Source organism: Ambystoma mexicanum, chromosome 14 (assembly GCF_040938575.1).
Source record: "Ambystoma mexicanum isolate Mex_15411 chromosome 14, UKY_AmexF1_1, whole genome shotgun sequence".
NCBI lineage: Eukaryota > Metazoa > Chordata > Amphibia > Caudata > Ambystomatidae > Ambystoma > Ambystoma mexicanum.
In genome coordinates, this window is record NC_090940.1 from 158,817,551 (window position 1) to 158,839,030 (window position 21,480).

Here is a 21,480-nt window from a genome sequence, read left to right on the forward strand (position 1 = left end):
TCAAGTGGTTAATAACCACTGAACAGGTTATCATGTCTGTTCTTGCGAGAGAGGGGCGCCCGCTACCTTTGTAAAACTATTTTTTAAGGAACCTGGGATTGGTAACCCTAGGTCTCCTGGGGGCAACCAGACGTGGTCTCCCTCTCACTGTGCTTAGAGAGGCATCAGCTTCACCTCACTGATGATCCCCAACAAGGGTGAAACACGTGTATGGGGTTGCTGGTGGTACTCTCGTTCAGATTGGAATTGCCATTGTATTTCGGTGCTGGACTGCCCCTGGGCAGGACAAAGACTGATATGCAAATGGATATTTCCCATCTGTGAAAGGCACAGTGAGTAAAAGCAGTGGCTGCGAACTCTCAAGTGGTTAATAACCACTGAACAGGTTATCATGTCTGTTCTTGCGAGAGAGGGGCGCCCGCTACCTTTGTAAAACTATTTTTTAAGGAACCTGGGATTGGTAACCCTAGGTCTCCTGGGGGCAACCAGACGTGGTCTCCCTCTCACTGTGCTTAGAGAGGCATCAGCTTCACCTCACTGATGATCCCCAACAAGGGTGAAACACGTGTATGGGGTTGCTGGTGGTACTCTCGTTCAGATTGGAATTGCCATTGTATTTCGGTGCTGGACTGCCCCTGGGCAGGACAAAGACTGATATGCAAATGGATATTTCCCATCTGTGAAAGGCACAGTGAGTAAAAGCAGTGGCTGCGAACTCTCAAGTGGTTAATAACCACTGAACAGGTTATCATGTCTGTTCTTGCGAGAGAGGGGCGCCCGCTACCTTTGTAAAACTATTTTTTAAGGAACCTGGGATTGGTAACCCTAGGTCTCCTGGGGGCAACCAGACGTGGTCTCCCTCTCACTGTGCTTAGAGAGGCATCAGCTTCACCTCACTGATGATCCCCAACAAGGGTGAAACACGTGTATGGGGTTGCTGGTGGTACTCTTGTTCAGATTGGAATTGCCATTGTATTTCGGTGCTGGACTGCCCCTGGGCAGGACAAAGACTGATATGCAAATGGATATTTCCCATCTGTGAAAGGCACAGTGAGTAAAAGCAGTGGCTGCGAACTCTCAAGTGGTTAATAACCACTGAACAGGTTATCATGTCTGTTCTTGCGAGAGAGGGGCGCCCGCTACCTTTGTAAAACTATTTTTTAAGGAACCTGGGATTGGTAACCCTAGGTCTCCTGGGGGCAACCAGACGTGGTCTCCCTCTCACTGTGCTTAGAGAGGCATCAGCTTCACCTCACTGATGATCCCCAACAAGGGTGAAACACGTGTATGGGGTTGCTGGTGGTACTCTCGTTCAGATTGGAATTGCCATTGTATTTCGGTGCTGGACTGCCCCTGGGCAGGACAAAGACTGATATGCAAATGGATATTTCCCATCTGTGAAAGGCACAGTGAGTAAAAGCAGTGGCTGCAAACTCTCAAGTGGTTAATAACCACTGAACAGGTTATCATGTCTGTTCTTGCGAGAGAGGGGCGCCCGCTACCTTTGTAAAACTATTTTTTAAGGAACCTGGGATTGGTAACCCTAGGTCTCCTGGGGGCAACCAGACGTGGTCTCCCTCTCACTGTGCTTAGAGAGGCATCAGCTTCACCTCACTGATGATCCCCAACAAGGGTGAAACACGTGTATGGGGTTGCTGGTGGTACTCTCGTTCAGATTGGAATTGCCATTGTATTTCGGTGCTGGACTGCCCCTGGGCAGGACAAAGACTGATATGCAAATGGATATTTCCCATCTGTGAAAGGCACAGTGAGTAAAAGCAGTGGCTGCGAACTCTCAAGTGGTTAATAACCACTGAACAGGTTATCATGTCTGTTCTTGCGAGAGAGGGGCGCCCGCTACCTTTGTAAAACTATTGGGACAATTTCATTTTTGGTAATTCTGATGGTCCTTTATAGGGCCCCCTTAAATTTCTGCTTTAGCTTTTTCTTTTTCTGAGATCACTCAACTGTTTTTGGTGGCCAGAGGGTCCTCTACTGATGTCCTTGCACCAATGCAACCCTTTTGGGCTCATTAAGAGTGTATGGTGCCATGGATACCCATAAGGCTCCTGTGACAGGGGTGCTTCTTACACACCCTATTTGCACCCTCGGGTGATTCCGTGACACTGCATTGGTTTTAGGGAGTAGGCGGGTGGCAGCTATAATTCAGTTGTTTTGGCTTTGCCAGGGGGTGCAAGTTGATTCACTGCATATGTCCCAATGTACCATAATACATCAGATGTGCTAATCATGTTCCTTTGATACAAGGATAAACCAGCAACTGGAGTGAAGATGCCCAGGGTCTGGCAAGGAAATGGAGAAGACAGATCCTGACCACTCAGGATATTGGTCTAACGAGAGAAGAAATCAAGGGAAGGTTCCAATAAGAACTGCAGAGACTACTCCTGGGAAGAGGGCTACAATTTTGCCTTCCTGAAAAGGACCATTAATGAGGGAGATGGGTAACAGAGGTCAGTCAGAGCTGACCTGAAGCAACATTGAAATCAGAGGACTTCAGTCAAAGATGAGGTGAAGGAAGCGGTTGACCAGGCGTCATATTTCAGTCAGAGCTGACTTGACAACAGGAAAAGAGAAAACCCCTGAATATCAGTTGGTGCTGATGACTCCTCATTGGTCGAGCTGAGGAGAAGGAGGGAGACATCTTTGCAAACAAGAACCTGGATGGAGCCGGTGAACCACAACCAGATGGTGAACTCGAAGAAACATAGGCATTTGGAAAGCATATTATTTGAGAAACCTTCCTTGGAGGAATTGGAACCTGAAAGACACTTTACCAGAGTTTTCCCGTCCTGACACTTTTATAAAGAAACTTCCACAATGAGTCTTATAGTTCCCTTTACTTCCCACAGGCATTTTATTTAATTTTTGTTTATTTAGTGTGTTACAGTATTACTTTGACATAAAATACAAATATATATATACACATATATATACACACACACGCACCATACTTGAATCTTAAATTTATAAATTTCATATAAATCACATTACAAAATTTGTATTATAAAACCAAATATATCCCCACAATTATGCATGTTTCAAATTTGTATTATATTCTGTTCTATATCGATCCTAACCTATATCAGTCATAATCTACACCTAGGGAGTACAGATATTTAGTATTCCATTTCTTTTTAACAATATCCCACAAACTGTTTAAAGCAATTGCTAGTGGCATGTGTTTTCCTGATAGGCACCGCTTCCGAAACCATTCTGTTTTCATATAGTCCAAATTATGGGCATATTTACCCAGCCAATATTCATGTACCAACATTATGCATTCAGTGAGTACATGTCTGTTTTGTCTCTTGATGACTGTTATTTTGCACATACGACAGACAACATTAGAAGCCTTCTCAATTTAGGCGAGGGACATTGCATCAACTAATTCTGTTGAGTTCTGCATCCAAAAATACAAGAATCGAAATGCACTTAGGGTCTTTAATCGTGCATACTGTTCATGATTTGTGATGCAATTCCACTCTACTTTTTGGGGGAATTCTGATTTTAAACTCGTAATAGTCCACCTCCCATTTCGGTTCCCATGCAATCCTTTTGAAAAATTCCAGATTCACTTTTTGGAAATGTGTTAGGACTTAAGATGTACCTATCTTTGGAGTCGAGCCCAATAAAGTTAACAACGACCATTCAGGATCCTTCATCGCTTTTATGTAATGGAGCCCTTTTTTATTGTTACCCGACTCATTAAAGAGCTTAGGCCAAGTTCGAGTTTTATTGCCTTTACTGAAAACCTATTGCCCAGGCCCAATAGTCTTCTCCAAATCATCCTCTATAGAATGTTAAGCCATTTATGATCATTTTCATAATAAGCCTCCAGGCCATTAAGAATTGTGGCCATTAGCCTCTGTTTATATGGTAGTAATATTTCTTTTAAGTTATAACCCAACATACTCTTTGCACATTTATTTGTCATGGCCATAAGGGAGAGCGCCTTCCGTTGTTTCATTTCTATTAGTTCATGAGTCGTATTTTTTTTTTTGATAACGTAACCCAAATAAACATAGGAATCCACATACAAATAGGTTGGGTCAATTTTTTTGTTCGTCCAATACAGCTATATTTCGTTTTACTGATGTTTATTTGCACACTGTTAGCCTTCATGTATTTATACAATGCCTTTGCGCTTCTTCTCAGCACATTACGTCTGTGGGCTAATATTATATCAGCATACACGAGTCAGGGTATGTGTGTGGTTCCTCTTTTTGTGCGGTACATTGTTAACATGGGCCAAAGTTCCCGTCAAATACACCAGGCAAAGATTAAACAGCATGGGAGCCAATACACAGGATGTATACAAATTACTCTAATCACAATTGATCGCAGGAGAATTGCTCACGGGAAGTTTTATCCAATTTAAAAGGTCAATTAGGACATATATGCAGGGGGAAACCCCTCGCAACCCCCCACCCAATCCAATACCCCCCTTCAACCTCCCCACCCAATCCCCTTATATTATTTATTATCCCAAACCCACCCCATACATATATAAAATAACTAAAATACAGGTAAAGATCAATTGTGCAGAAGGTCAATTTTGACCACTATTATTAGGTCAATTAGGACAAAAGGTCAACTTAAAAAGGTCAATTTGGGTAAAACCAAGACACAACCTTGCTTCAAGCCTCTGTATGTAAGTAGGTGTTTTGTGAATGGCCCACTGCTGTTCAATCTCACCTTCACATGCGTACATTCGTACGAAAAGCTGGGGAATACTTCTCTCTTGTACTGCTTCTTTCTGTATTTAGAGTCAAAATGTTATGTGTGGTGGATGATCCCGGTCTAAAACCGGTCTGAAACGTGCTTGTTATTTATCCATTTGTTGCCCATTTTGGCATTTCTTTTAGGATCCTCGTTGCATACACTTGATGCATATAATTGTAATAATAGTCTATATTTGCCTAAGTCTAGCCCATCTCCTTTTTAATACATAGCAATCAGCAAAACACTCTTCCATGACAGTGGAATTATCTATTTTCCTAAATAAATCTGTAAGGATTCTGGCCCACAGATCCGGGTTCTTCAACAGTACTGCATTTACCAACATGTCAGGTCACTGGGGCTCTACAGTTTTTCAGTTTATGTATGATAGAGACAGTGTGATCATAATCTTTTTCTAGATCAAATTGCTTCGTCTTTATCTAGCTGGTTAATTGTTCCCCTTTCTCACTAGTGCCATATTTAGTTAATATGTATGTATTCAATCCTTTGTCTTCGATAGTATTGATCACGATAGCTGCTTTTCATTCCCTTGCCCGATTTAGTAAATACCAAAATGTTTTTGTATTTCACTTCCTCAGTATGTTAAACAGTTTGCCACTGCATGTTTTTTTTTACCAAAAACCTGTATCTTTTGATCCAGTTATTATATGTCTCTCTTCTTATAAGGCTTATTGTTTCACAGTGAATGATCTACCCAGTTTTTACTTTCCTAGTCACTTGTCTTAATACTCTTTTTGCGTTACTTATATTTAAGTCATATAAACCTTTATTTCTGTTCTCGCTATTCAGTGCATCCAATTGGCATGAAGCGGTTGATTCGGTAATCCATTGTATTATTTCATTAGAAATGTTCGAGGGAGAAAAAAACGAAATTCATTTGAACGAAAATGACTTTCGGTTTTCACTCCCCCAAACATTTTTGATAACCTGCTTTCCCCGACCCCTTTACCTACCTCGTCGTCTCCTACATCTCTCTGCAGCGCCAGTTCCCTTGACTTCCGTGCATGGGTACCTGGCACTGCAGGGTCCTCTTTTTTTTCTTTTTAACTTCATTATATCAGGAGTGGGGGGATACCCCTGCAGCCCCTGATGCCTTTATAGTGAAGGCACCGAATAGTAAATTTATTCAAAATTTATGGCTGTTCCATTTATTTTTTTACGATCAAATCTGCGGATACCATTTCAACTTATTGTCACTTGCATCTCCTATTCTCTTACTTACAGTTTTTAAATGTTGTTCAGTCTATCTCATTCTGTTTTGGCCCACACCGATGTCAATACCTCCAACGCTCCTGGGTGCCTCCAGCTCAGAGTCTGAATTTAGCTCTGGATGCAAGATGGCATGATCACTAAACTCGTTAAAGGCAGATATTAACTTAGCCAGGCATATTTAACTGCCTCGATGTTACCAAATAAGCAATTGATGGTAGCGCAGCTTTTGTAATTGCGCCAGATATAGTGACCCGGTATGTCTTCTTCAAGGTGCCCATTGGGCCTATTAAGGTCCCAGTCCTCCAAAAATATGCTTCATTACCTTCCCTATTTATTTTCCTTATTCTGTTGCATTATATATTTTATTTCTGGCGGTACATTGTGTCACTTATTTCCTGTCCATCTATACTAAGTGCATTTTAGTTCCCACCCACGATCACTATTTTTTGTTTAGTAGCATCATATCTATCTATTACCAATATGATGGATTGGATCTGTTCCATTGATTTCACACCTGAAGGGTTATCGACGTTCACAAGCAGCAGTGAATTTAGCCGTCTCTCATGTTTTAGTTCGATCTCTACTGCTATACTATTTTGTTCGTTCCTTGTCGTTTTTATTTCTAAGGCCAGGAATATGCACACGTGTTCAGATTATTAACCCACCCCCCTGGTTTCCCTTACTGCCAAATTTTGATGTATTTTGTACCCAACTAACTAATATATGAGGACAACCATCATTCCTGTAGCATAAAGATATCTGCATTAATCAATATAGGCATCCCTTCACTGCTGCATGTGAGATGTCCATTCCCTCTAGTGTTCCATGTACATATTTTGATACTTCATGGTCTGGTAATAGGAAGCGTGGTTAGGAGCCTGGATAACCAAGATGAGTCTTATACCTTAGTACCCTTAGTGGTTTCAGGACATCTACTTAACACTCCACTGCCTCATTAGTTGCTGTTACTTTCAATTCACAGATTCTGTCCTCATTTTGCAACACATATATTTTTCCCCTTGGATAATGATCAATAATGTAGGCGTTTCTCCAACCTTATTTCTGTTCATTAATAAATCTCTCTTGCACACTATTCGCATACCAGCTGTTTAATTTCTCTACCTCCACAAACCTTCCTGCTGTTTAACCACCATATCCTATTCAACTTTCCACTTTCTACTTCCTAACTCCATAATCACCCAGGGAGATGTGGTTCTGCTCACCCAGGATATGCTGCCCTAGTCTCGCCCAAAGGATATGGTACCATTTACTGAGGTCACTTCTTTCTGGACTGATGCCCGGGGTCCCAACACCACACCTCGCCTGTCAAATCAAACTTCTGGCTTCATTTACCTCCTTTCCGCAACTTTGAACAATCTAAACTCTTCAACTCCTGTTAATTAAACTCCTTCCCCTTAGCTGCTTTCCTCTTTCTCCTCTGATGTCATTCCTTCTTCCACACTTTCGCAAAACCCTTCTGTTAGTAAGTCCTGAACTCCCCCCAACCTCTGCCAATAAATCCTCTTCCACAAATGTACCTCCATCGACCCCCTCTGATCTTACTACCACCTTCTTTAATTCTTCCCCTCCTGGTCTCTCCTTCCCCTCCTTATTTCTCCTCCACTCCACTCCACTCCACTCTTCCACTGCCTCTGCTCCACTCTTCAGCCACCTCATTGCTCATGCTCCAAATCAGTTCTGCTGGCTAAAATCTGTTGTTCCTCCACTCAAGCAACCCACACTCTGGCAGGATGTGGAGCTATGTGTATACTGCCTTAACTCCTCCTCTGAGCTGACTTCCAAAGTAACAGGCTGCAGCTGCGGTTGCAGCGGAAGACTCTGTTTTGATTGGTCCAAGCAATTTCCATTCTGGGCCTGCTTAGGAGTGTTGCTCTCTGCGACAGCGGCTATAAGAGTTGGGGTGGTCTTTTTTATATTACTGGGCTGCCGTGCCTCTCTCTCTCTGCCTGCGTCACTCACTCCCTATCTGTTTCTGGAAGATGTTTTTTCGCTGGAGTTGGTTCTGGGATTCTGTTTTCAGCAGATCAGTCTGGATATTATCATGCTCCTTCTAGAAGGAGACGGCTATAATCTTGTTGTTCTATTTTTAAGGAGGGGGTAAACTTTATCTCCTCGTGTAGACAAGAGGCATGGGTTCCCCTGTGCTGTTTTTGCTTCCTCTGTAGGTTGGCCTGTTTTCCCCTTAGTTTTCCTGTCCCTGTAACCATTAGTGTGATTTCCCAGTGCACGTTTTCCATCAGAAAACCAGAAGGATTATGGGAGGTGTAGTCCTCCCTTACAGCTCTATGGGAAAACCCTGGGTGCATGGGTTGTATATGTATTCCTTTGTGTTCTTTTAGCTTTCTGGGACTTGAATGGGCATTCCTCAGGGTGATCTGTATCCTTAGTTGCCTTACCAAATCCAGTTCAGGTTTCGATTCTGACTCAGTGGGGAATTCTGGGAGTGGTAGTGTTTTTCTTCTATTATTTCCTCTAATGGCATGGATAAATGAGGGTATAGTTCTCTCATGTGGAGCAGTTGCTATCAGGTGAGCCCAGTGACTGTCCTCTGCTAAACAAGCCCTTCAGGTTTACTATCCTCTAGATTAGGTGTGTCCACAACCTCTAGGGTGCTTCCAGGGTCAGCCCCTGATGCAAAGCTGGAGATTGCGTCACCCAAACACCCTTATACGTTTGCCACTATGTTTCCCCTTAGTCTTCAAGGTGGGCTTCCATAGGTTCCTGAACTCTTATCACAGTTTCAGGGTTTCCTGCACAGCTAGTCTGTCCCTGGCCTACAGGTTACTTCTGATCCCCTCAAGGAGTGGGGAGGAAGAGCTGGAGTTTCCATCATAGAAGGGCATCTAACTTCCCATTCGTATCTCCTTCTGCCACAGAGAACGGTGTATCCATCTCCCTAGCAACTGAACTTTCCTTTACCCTCCAACTGGAGTTGAGTTCTCTGGTATTCTCTAAAACCCTACTAGCTGAATCCAGCCACTTATGGGTAATCACTCACTCTCTCACTCACTCTCTCATTGTAGAGCAATAAGACTTAGACTGAGGAGGGTGTGAGAGTGGTCTATAGCTTCAACGTGATACACATAGACCACCCCAATTGATCAAATAAACAGAAGATGTACACAAATATACAATTATTTATTAGGCCTTTGAATAGTCTCCAAGCAATGAAAACCTCAGTTAAGTGTTGTCACACAACTACTACTATGTACATTCACTGTTTAGGGGTCCTACTAACAGAATACTAGAACTTTACATTTAAACCAATAATAAATTAAAAGAGCAACACTTTAAGTGTCTGTGTATGGTAAAGCAAGCGAGAAACAGACCAAATAGCAATTTACAACCAGCTGGAGCCACCCAAGTAAATTATCACAAAACAGAACACCCATAAGAAAACCTAGATTAACATCCCTAATTGTTAGCAAGTCCAACCGTGATAGAAATTGAGGCCTAGTGCCCAAAAGCTGTACACCCTTAGCACAACAAGATGAAGACCTCCACAGAGCAGGCAAACTCCGAAGACCTCTAAGACACGAAGTCAGGTTGCAGCGTCAGATACCACGGTAAGGCAGCGACAGGTGATCCTCGTGGCGAGAACAAGGAGCAGGCCCTGCTCGACTTCTCTATGTTCAGGAAGGCTGACAGTGCAGAGACAAGTGCCTTGTTCTGCAAGTTCAAGATCTGCAGAGTTCCAAGGCTGAACTTGGAACAGCGGCCTGTGCAGCGGGGAAGCGCAAGACGGTGCTGCCCAGTCCAACCTGTGCTTCGCGGACGCAGGTACGGATCCTAGAGCATGGGTCGGAACTGGTTGTTCCCACCAGTCCAGGGGTCAAAACACTGACAAGGGCCTTCCCGGAATTCTATAGAGAAGGAGCAGGGGTTCACTGGAACTAGGCTGAAGGTAATGCTGGTTGGTTGCAATTGTCGTCCTCGGGTCATCAGCATACTGCATTTCTTGCCTGCAAGAACAGTCCTTTTATCCAGGATTTGGACTGGAGTCACCCCAAAGCTCACCAATGGCAAAGCTCTGGCATCATTCAAACTGGTAGGGGTAGTCAATCATGGACAGCCTGTTGCCACCACCAAGAAACAGACACACTTTGGCTTGCATGTCGACTGGGTACAGACAAGCCAAGCCCTCGCATTCGGCAACACACACAGACCACTACTTTGCCAGGAAAAGCAGAGGCTTTGCCTGGGAAAGGGTTTTCCATATATGACAAGTTCAGACTCGAGAGGGCATGAAGAAGGCCAAAGAACAATATGGCCAACGCTCAAGCAAACATCTCGTGGTATAGCCATTTTAGAGTGTATGGTACTCTAAAAAGCATTATGCAGTAAAAATGCAAAAGTGCATGAGAGAAAAGCTAAAAACACAGTAGAAAAATATCTGCTGTCAGCAGTCCATCCTGGACAGATTGTGTCTGTAACAACAAAGTTGCAAAAGTAAACGTTATAGGGCACAATGTCTTCCAATCGCACTTCACGGTAAGGTAATGTGTGCAGTTTAAAAATAACAAAATTCCACAACGGGAGACAGGGTCTCGCAGTACTGATAGTCTTAGTCTCCCAATAAAAAGTGAGCAAAAACAAAAAGGAGGCAAAGCTGAGGGCTTTACTTACTTTCAAAAAGTCAGGTCAGGATGCAGACAACAGCACAAAGGTATGAGGTTCCATTGACGTCTATGGAATGAACACATCAAAAAGAAAATCTTTCCAAACAGAAAGGATCAAATAAAATAACGTAACTGGTGGTTGGCAAATGGGTAAATGGAAAGAATGAAGAGAAGCAGACACTGAGTTTTTACTATAGCTGCTCCGATCAACGTTACTTCTTGTTTTAAGTGTAGTTTTCCTCCAACAAGACCCTTAGCATGAAAACAGAGTATGATATCCAAAGCTTCACTAATTCCACAGCACCACTCTTAGTTCAGTATTTGCAGAAAGGACACTTCAAACTCAAACAGCTGATGCATAGTTTATACAGGAGTTAGTGAATGGTAGACAGTCTCTTATAGTTCAAAGTTCGAAATTAAGATTCAATAAGCAGGAGCTTAAACCAGCTCCTAGGTTTCGGATTCACCCAGTAGGAAGGAGCTACCGCTGGGGAACCGGGAGCACTGCATATCTAACTTCAACAAAGGCGAAAACACATTTTGCACACTATATATAATCACAGGTGTAATTCTTCAACATTCTCAAATACTGAAGGTTAATGCTATACATGTATGTTTGTAAGGCCTAGGGATAAAACAATTGCTCCTGGTTGCTGTTGGTTTCAATCTAGCCATGCTCTCCTAATCTAGAAGCATGAAGTAAATAGCTCCCAGACATTTTGAAACCTCTTGTTATAACATACAATATGCATCATTCAACAAAAAAAGTAATTTCTCTGAAGCAGTTATTTTTCCCACCTGCAGCGCATTATAAAAAACACCAATAAATAAATAAAGAATGGTTGCACCATAAAATGCCTACATGTAAAGCCAGGTTCATAGAATCATAGCCCAGCAGAAGGCTAATGTGCTGATAGGATTAGAGCCCCGATTGTATGATGATTCACTTCAATGGGTGGGTCCACAAGGTTGAGTGGTTTGCAGATTGCCATAAAGACTGTACACCTTTCCTGCTACACATTACAGGGGATTTTAGTAATGATGTACTAATTGCTATATGACAGACATTTCCTGCTCTATACCTAGTATGTTAAGGACATAGATTCCTATCGGATTGAAAGCCCTCTGATAAACTGCAACTCTTAATGTTGTGTTTCATTGTCACTGTGCAGGTAATCACTAGTTTGTGTTGCTCGGTTTTGGTGAAATGGCCATTTGTTTCTTGTGCCCGCATCTCTAAAAGTAGACTTTAGGTGTAACATGTTGGTGGTATTACTCCTACTTCCAGATGCTAGATACTTACCATCAGAAAATTACAAATCCACCAAGTGCCCTTTCCAGGACTGGATAACCTCAGCTGGGTTGCAATTATCCATGTATGTAGTGTCATTTTATTGTTTTGTTTGCTTTTGATACAATGAACATTATTTCTCAAAGAAAAGTGTAACGCGAGGAACAGTGGCTCATTTAGGAATCTGGTGCACTTACCAAGCTGAGCCAGAAGTCTCTCTTGCTCCAGCCGGATCTCCTCCTGTGTCATGGATTTCAGTCGTTCTATATTCTCCTGGTGGATATTCTGTGCTTCTCGTTCTTTCCCTACAACATGCAGACCCTGTCCAGTGATGATATACGATCCAGCCAAACTCATCCCTGGCCCACCTGTAAATTCAATCAACATTTTATACATGAAACATCAATGCAATGACAAAACTATAAATACACATATTTAAACTGACTGCTTGCGTAACAATGAACAAAGGTCCATCCATCTCTATCGAATTGCAGGGCAGAACCAAGTATAAGAATCGGTTCCACTATGTTCACCATCATATCAGAATGGTGATGATTTCACTTACATTTTTACCCAACCTACTTCTTTTACGGTTTCGGAAATATGAGAACAATCTCTAGTGAAGATCCACAAAGATGTTTTAGACTTTAAAAAGGAATGGAGCATACTTGTTGTATATCATTCATGTTTACTTGATTCACCAATGACTAAAAACCAACAAATTCACAAAAATGTGTTACAGCACCTTGAGCTTCTCACAAATTAGAAGCCCTGACCAGCTGCAAAACATATTACTGATGATTTCTTGACTCAATGCGGTAACCTAAAAATGAGAGGCACCAAATTATCACCTTCGTATTTTCAACTGTTCTGTAAAAGATGACTAAGTTAAAGACATTTTATGAATTGACAGCGTAGACCAAAGTCTGGTCTCCAACAAATATGTTTATGAAAAAAAGGCTGAACAAATGTAACAATAGCTCTGCAACAGATATCTATTGAGTAATTACTTAAAAAGTGCATTGAATTAGCCAGGAGGGATTGTGAGAGTGACCACTAACCTGTATACATTTAAGCCGTAGATACTGCATTCAAAAGGAGGATTATGAGTTTTGAAAACAATGTAATATGGTGTTCTAAACAAGACAAAACATATGAACAGGTTACACTCAACTCTGTGAAATACCAGTTTTATGTAGACCTCTAAATAGATACCAGTTGAAAAATACCTTCATTCAATATCGTAAATTCTTATAAAAAAGTTTTGTTTTGTCTTTCGGATGTGAATATTATATATCTAGCGACCCGCGGCAGCCTCCCTGCTTCCTTTACCATCGGGAAGCAGGTGAGTGCTGCGCAGGGCAAGCCGACCCCAGATGCCCCCCACAAAGGAATTTCTGTGCCCCCAGGCCCCTGTACCCTCTTTGCGTCCCCTCTCCCCGCTCCTTCCTGGATCCCTGCTCCCGCCTCCCATCCCGCCCCCCGTTCCCCATTGGCTAACTGGGCCCGTGGGCTCGGGTCTAGCGACCCGCGGCAGCCTCCCTGCTTCCTTTACCATCGGGAAGCAGGTGAGTGCTGCGCAGGGCAAGCCGACCCCAGATGCCCCCCACAAAGGAATTTCTGTGCCCCCAGGCCCCTGTACCCTCTTTGCGTCCCCTCTCCCCGCTCCTTCCTGGATCCCTGCTCCCGCCTCCCATCCCGCCCCCCGTTCCCCATTGGCTAACTGGGCCCGTGGGCTCGGGTCTAGCGACCCGCGGCAGCCTCCCTGCTTCCTTTACCATCGGGAAGCAGGTGAGTGCTGCGCAGGGCAAGCCGACCCCAGATGCCCCCCACAAAGGAATTTCTGTGCCCCTGCCCCCCCATGCCACCATTTTGGGGCCAGGAGGCCCTTGCTGCCTCCCTTCTGCACGGCAGCTTTCCTCCCTCAGTCCCGCCCCCTTTGTCCTCCCCTTGCCCTGATTCGTCCACCTCCCCTTTATCCCCGACTTTCCCAGGGCAGCCCTCTGCCCAGCAGCCCCTGTGGCGAAGGGCCCCAATGCAAAGGGCGGCTCCTACAGAGGCGGCTCCAGGATGTGTCAGCAGGTGTCCGCAAGGGACGCCAAGGAAGCCAACAAACACCAACAAAAACCGTGAGTGTGGCATGGGTGGGGAGTAGAGCAATCACTCTACTCCAGAAAACCCCCGCCACTCTATCTTACCTACCAATAACATAGAGTGCCATAATACTAGCATGTCCACTCCTTGATGGAATTGTGAGTGTTAGCATGTCCACTCTTAGATGGAATTATGAATGTTAGCATGTCCACTCCTTGATGGAATTGTGAGTGTTAGCATGTCCACTCTTAGATGGAATTATGAATGTTAGCATGTCCACTCTTAGATGGAATTGTGAATGTTAGCATGTCCACTCTTAGATGGAATTGTGAATGTTAGCATGCCCACTCCTTGATGGAATTGTGAGTGTTAGCATGTCCACTCTTAGATGGAATTATGAATGTTAGCATGTCCACTCTTAGATGGAATTGTGAATGTTAGCATGTCCACTCTTAGATGGAATTATGAATGTTAGCATGTCCACTCTTAGATGGAATTGTGAATGTTAGCATGTCCACTCCTCGATGGAATTGTGAGTGTTAGCATGTCCACTCTTAGATGGAATTGTGAATGTTAGCATGTCCACTCCTCGATGGAATTGTGAGTGTTAGCATGTCCACTCTTAGATGGAATTGTGAATGTTAGCATGTTCCACTCTTAGATGGAATTGTGAATGTTAGCATGTCAACTCTTAGATGGAATTGTGAATGTTAGCATGTCCACTCCTTGATGGAATTGTGAGTGTTAGCATGTCCACTCTTAGATGGAATTATGAATGTTAGCATGTCCACTCTTAGATGGAATTGTGAATGTTAGCATGTCCACTCTTAGATGGAATTGTGAATGTTAGCATGTCCACTCCTTGATGGAATTGTGAATGTTAGCATGTCCACTCCTTGATGGAATTGTGAATGTTAGCATGTTCTTAGATGGAATTGTGAATGTTAGCATGTCCACTCTTAGATGGAATTGTGAATGTTAGCATGTCCACTCCTTGATGGAATTGTGAGTGTTAGCATGTCCACTCCTTGATGGAATTGTGAATGTTAGCATGTCCACTCCTTGATGGAATTGTGAATGTTAGCATGTTCTTAGATGGAATTGTGAATGTTAGCATGTCCACTCTTAGATGGAATTGTGAATGTTAGCATGTCCACTCTTAGATGGAATTGTGAATGTTAGCATGTCCACTCCTTGATGGAATTGTGAATGTTAGCATGTACACTCCTTGATGGAATTGTGAATGTTAGCATGTTCTTAGATGGAATTGTGAATGTTAGCATGTCCACTCTTAGATGGAATTGTGAATGTTAGCATGTCCACTCTTAGATGGAATTGTGAATGTTAGCATTTAGAAGTACGCCGGATAGCCCTCTGAGATAGATACACTAGAATTTGCATTTAGAAGCTGTCCCCAATTAGCCTCTCTGTGAAAGTTGAATTTAAAATTGTTCCCACCTGCATTTAGAAGTGTACTCAGTTGCATTCAGAGGCTGCGCCCGATAGCCTCTCTGTGAAAGTTGAATTTAGATCTGTCACCACCCGCATTAGAACTGCTCCCACCTCCATCTAGAAGTGTACCCAATTGCAGTTGAAGTTGCGCCGGATAGCCTCTCTGAGAAAGTTGAATTAGAATTGTTCCCTCTTGCATGTAGAAGTGTACCCAACGGCATTTAGAAGTGTACCCAATTGCATTTAGAAGCTGCACCCAATAGCCTCTCTGAGAAAGTCGAATTTAGAAATGTCCTCACCTGCATTAGAATTGTACCCAATTGCATTTAGAAGCTGCGCCCAATAGCCTTTCTGCGAAAGTTGAATTTAAATCCGTTACCACCCGCATTAGAACTGCTCCCACCTGCTCCTGGAAGTGTATCCAATTAGAGTTGGAAGTTGCGCCGGTTAGCCTCTATGAGAAAGTTGATTTAGAACTGTTCTCTCTTACATGTAGAAATGTACCCAACGGCATTTAGAAGTGTACCCAATTGCATTCAGAAGCTGCACCCAATAGCCTCTCTGTGAAAGCTGAAATTTAGAACTGTTCCCACTTGCATTTAGAAGTGTACCCAGTTGCACCTGAAAGTTTGCACCCAATAGCCTCTCTGTGAAAGTTGAATAAAGAACTGTTCCCACTCGCAACTAGAACTGTACCCCGCACCTCCTCAGAGAAAGTTGAATTAGAATTGTACCCTCTAGCAATTAGAAATGTACCCAACGGCATTTAGAAGTGTACCCAATTGCATTTAGAAGCTGCACCCAATAGCCTATCTGATAGCTGATTGTAAAACGGTTCCCACCTTAATTTAGAAGTGTACCCAATAGCATTTTAGAAGTGTACCCAGTTACACTTGAAAGTTGCACCCAATAGCCTCTCTGTGAAAGTTGAATTCAGAACTGTTCCCAGCAGCGTTTAGAAGTGTACGAGGGTGTGAACTAGACGATGATAATGACTGAACGAATGTGTGGAGCGGACGAATATGAGGAACGGACGAATTTGTACAACAGACGATGCTTAAAATGCTTTGGAATGAAGGAAACACTTGAAAACATACATCATACCACACCCCACGCTTACTCTCCCTCTTACACCACCACTCATCTAGAACACAGAGATACAATGACACCATTCGGTATAACTGTTCTCATATCCACATCTCCCTCTTACTCCACATCACTCTAAGTAATCATTGCTGGATTCACACCCCCCAGCCAGGCGTTCTCCTCAGGCCTAACGCAGCCACACTCGTTCTGGGTAAAACCGACCAGAGCAAACACATACTCCTGACCTCTCAACCACCACACGTACAACTAAAAAGCAGCTACCACTCGATTTCCACACCAGCTGCACACATACCTAGTGCGCACACGCACTTTTGGACTCCCTCTACTCTCTATACTGACATGAACTTCGGTTCCCAAGGGCGTTCAACCTACCAGCGCCTTCAGACCATACCAATGGTATATAAGGCGCTATATAAATGCAAAATAACAACAACAATACATGTCCAATTTTAGGCAGGTGACAGGGGCCAGGAAGTTCTCCAGCCACACCCTATGTCAAAGGAGGAGGGTGGGTGGTCTAGAACCTATTTTATATATCCCTGAATGTTAAGATGGATTTCCAAAATCTGGCCTGGTGGACACATTTCAAGAGGCCACCCTAGTTATAGTGAACTGGGGAACTCTGAGAGGTTAGCCAAACCCAATCAAGGCAAGCGTGGAAAGTGGTCAAGGCTTAGTCTCAGGATTGAGTGAGCATGGTCAGCGATCTACAATGAGTCCACACAGTGAAGCACAGTGAAGCACACAATTGTGGAGGAGCAGGTGGACACTTTTGCACTAGCTCCGGCCCCCTCACCGCCGCCATATTGGGACAGCAGGAGAAGGGCTATATGTGGGACACCATGTATTGTTCCTGTACCACATCAAGTGAATGAGAGGCTTTATGCACTCAGACAGCCATACAGAATGTACCCTTGCACTGAAAGAGTGGAAGGATGCTGCATGGAAGGATGTCAGCACGCACCTATGGAGATCATGGAACGTTAAAGAGGAATCTGACGAGGGCAGAGTGATGTTATGAAAAGGATATATGAACCTGGTGAAAAAAAAGAAAATACTAAAGAGTGACAATGTAGCTGAAACACCAAGAAAACATGTACTCAAAGTTAAAATAATCATGACTACAAAGATGAAGTAACTTACTAGTCAATAACTGTAAATACGCAGTAAAGCAAGGTAGAAAAGAAACATATAGAAGCTTGCTAATGTGGCAAGGACAGCCATGATAGGAAATGAACACTGGCTCATGTTAAATTCAATCAAGCTACTGCAGAAACAGACAAAGGTTGCAAAAATAGGAGACGCAGGAGAACAGCTCTGTGTGCAGAAGAACAGTAAGGCTATGTTGGCCAAGGATCAAGGATGCTATTTTAAGGAATAATTGCAAGGCACAATGGGAGTTAGCCAAGATAAGCTATGAACGAAGGGCACATTTTTCTTAGATCAAAGAAGAAGAAAACATCTGCAACCAGCCAAAGTATTGGACAATTCAAAGTGTATGACGTCTGTACAAGTATCTAGAGGCCAAGAGGAGCAACAGCACCTTGCATAATTGAATAAAATAGCAGTAAATAGAACCCTGAAATGGACAAATTCGTGGCCTCTTCACATGTGACTCAGAAGTCAAATACAAGGGCTATTCATTAGAGCATCAGACTAGATAGTGGTGTGCTCACACTCCCTTGAAAGTTCCAGGACAGTGAACAGACTACAAGGTCAACTACAGATGGAAGACTTTGGATTATGGCCGACCGATGAGAGATGATGGTCTAATTGGGAAAACGGGGAGTAGTCTGATGGGATTCAAACACCTAGGTTTTGTTTCACGTAAATATTGCTCAAAAGTCCAAGGTTGGGATAGTATCCCAACCAATCATGGGGTTTGGGGGACAACCTAACATACAATGTTGCGTAGATCAACGCACTGCCATTATGTCTGCTATAATCCGTACTATATGTATTTTAGACGTAGTTCAAGGCATGCCCTACAGACAAGGGGCAGCCAATGAAGTACTAATCCATATGTATTCTATATGTAGCTATGTTCCCTTAACCAATCCCTTCCCTCAAAAGGTTTTTATAATTCTTCCACGTAGAATGACGTCATAGATGACACATATTGGGGTTTCAACACCTTCTACATGCTTTATTTTTCTTTATTTTTTAAATTTATTTATTGTGCATTTTAGTCATTATCAATTGACTTTTTTACACCTTTCATTACATGTGAACATCTCAGTATAAAATGGGAAACAAATCAGCATAGGTGTATAGTAAAAAAAGAAAAGAAAATGTAGAAAAGGATATAAAAATGTGAGACAATGCAATTTAGACAAAATACACTTGCTGGTATTTGTAAACAGTCTCCTATTGCTATTGATTGAATTATGTGAGTAAGCGGTTACGTTCAGTTCTGATAATAGTAAGTGTTCTATCATGATCTCTACAACTTCAACTGTCAAAGAAAAATGCAAATAAATAAAAATGCTCTTTCATGACCTGAGCTTAGACACTCCCAGAATGAATCTGTGTGAAGCCATTCGCTTGATACAGGGTACTTCATAATTTTTTTATTACATAATTCTGTAGTGCCCACACATGATGTGAGAATATGTCGAGTAGATTTCACTATCTTTTCTCCACATGGATTACATGTTGTATTATAGGTGGTGTTATCTCTTACTACCTGAACTTCTGCTGTTTTAATGAGATTTAGTCGAAACCTAAGGAACTCTGTCCTTAATCTTGTTTCTGGAAACCAATTCTAGTAGTTTGGTAACTGATGTTTAGGCTTGTCAAATGGCGAATGCGAAGTAAAGATTTTATATTTTGTGCTATCGTCATGATCCAGTCTGTTCGCGATAGCGCCCGCTTTACGCCTACTGGGTTTTCAATCAGATCATCTAGTTCTCTTTCGCATGCTCTCAAAATCGTCTTCGTATATGTATTGAGATAGTTTAGGAACATATTTCGATCCCTATTTAGTTCTTGACGAATGTCCCAGTATAGGGATTCTTCATTTGATGTCATAATACATCTTAATGTATGAAGAAGTTTCCAGTCCAGAGACATTTTTAATGGGGCAACCCTAGCTCATATATTAATAATCCTATGGGATAACTCATTGGTAGGTGTAGAACATTTTTTCAGAGTTTTCATTCTTATCTTTCTGAGTTTATCTGCTGTGCTTGTAATATTGTCTCATACCAATAAAGAAGTGATGCCACTACTTTGCCTTTGTAATAATATAACAGAGGAGTGTTCAGAAATTTGCTGCACAGTGTATATCTTTTTTTCATTTGGGTACCAAATGATAAGATTTTAAGTCCAGATCTTCTTCACGTGATTGTATGGATTGTGAGGAGTTCAGTTTAATGCCTAAATATTGTCATGTATCGGGCACCACATTCACCTTGGACTCATAATCAATACGCTTTCCGAACGGCAGCCAAGCCGTTCTATGCCGGATGGAGACTATCCAATGCCCGTCTGTCAAAACGACACTGTATTCCGGCATCAAACATCACGTGACTTCTTAACGTTACGCACGTCAACATGCGGACGTATTTAGGTGCCTTCCTCAAAACGCACGTTGCTTCCGATTGTTACGATTCTGTTGTTTCCTGAAGTCGCAGTTATTTTCCTCAATAACTGCAAGCATATTAGTCCGTGTCATTTATAGCATCAGCGGACTTATTTAGACTCGCAATTCCGAGCCGGTTCCTTTCCACGTTTCTGCTCTCAAGGCGGACATTTTCATCTGAGAATTTCCGCGTTCGGCGCAAGACGCTTCTTCTCCTGGATTGTCCGGCACTTTCATTTGTGGAGACGAACCCGTGTCATTCGGCGTTCAGTGATTGCAGGCGAGTCCGGACCCAGATGATAGGCTTCCTACCCTACCACAACTCGGGTGACTTTCCTGCCATCAATTTACTGGATACAAATTGTTTTTCTACATGACTTGAGTGTGATCTTTAGTTATCAGAGTTGGGCAAGAACAATTTGCCACTTTACCAGAGGGGAGAACTGTTTATGGAACTAGCATTAAGTCTATTTGGGTTTACATGTCCTAAGTGAGGATATTTCTTGTTTTCAAGGACCATTTAAATCCACTCTTATTTAAAGGGCAAATTGGGTACTAGATACTGATTCTCTTGGACACTTGAAGATACCAGCTATATGGAACAATATCATTTGTGCACAGAACTTGTGGACGCTATCCGGAGTGCACCAACCCGACTCTAGTTCGACCCTCGTGCCGTTCGGGTTAGCTCCCTACTAACATTCCCTTCCTTGTTGTTGTTTTCCTTTGGATTCCTGTATTGGATTATTACACAGGATTTTCCTTTAAACAGGTTAGTGGGGAAACTAGTGTTAGTAGATGGGGACACTCTTAGTGGATAATCTACTTACCTTGTTGTTTCTTTTGCACAGATTGGTGGGCGTTTTCTGTTTCTTTTTGCCCTTTCATTTGATTCCTCGCTCTGTCCGCGTTTATTATCAGGCAGTGGGTGTAATCAATGGAAAGGGTGTTTCCCTGAGGAATCGTCTGTGAAGTTTGGGAGGAAGATTTCCGCATGCTACATTGTATCCCTTGGTGGTACAATACCTGTATCCTTTTTAAGGTGTATTTCCCATTGTACACTTATCTAAAATATCAAGAGAATCATGTCAGAATCAGAAGCCGTAGCAATGGAGGTAGTGGATCCATTGGAAGCTCTTTCACGACTAATTGTCGATTTACGAAACGAAATGATTACCGCCCAGGATGCTTTACGACACCGAATGGACATCTTACAAGACGCAGTACGTTTGTCGCCTCAAGGAGGTGAAGCTCCTGCTCCCATTGCCTCTGGTTCTGGGTCTCCCTTATCTCCACGTGAACCGGTACAGGTAGTTATGCCTAGTCAGTTTCCTCTGGCT

The 21,480-nt window shown here is 42.8% G+C and overlaps 1 protein-coding gene across 3 annotated transcripts in view; it reads right to left on the minus strand.

Moving 5' to 3' along the window:
* The window catches only part of RPAP1 (RNA polymerase II associated protein 1), an 850,859-nt gene that overhangs the window by 621,174 nt on the left and 208,205 nt on the right, over positions 1–21,480 (minus strand). For all 3 annotated transcript variants that reach the window (XM_069638789.1, XM_069638790.1, XM_069638791.1), the window contains exon 6: positions 12,102–12,272. In XM_069638789.1, the coding sequence (XP_069494890.1) occupies positions 12,102–12,272 (171 nt within the window). The remainder of the gene's footprint in view (positions 1–12,101; positions 12,273–21,480) is intronic.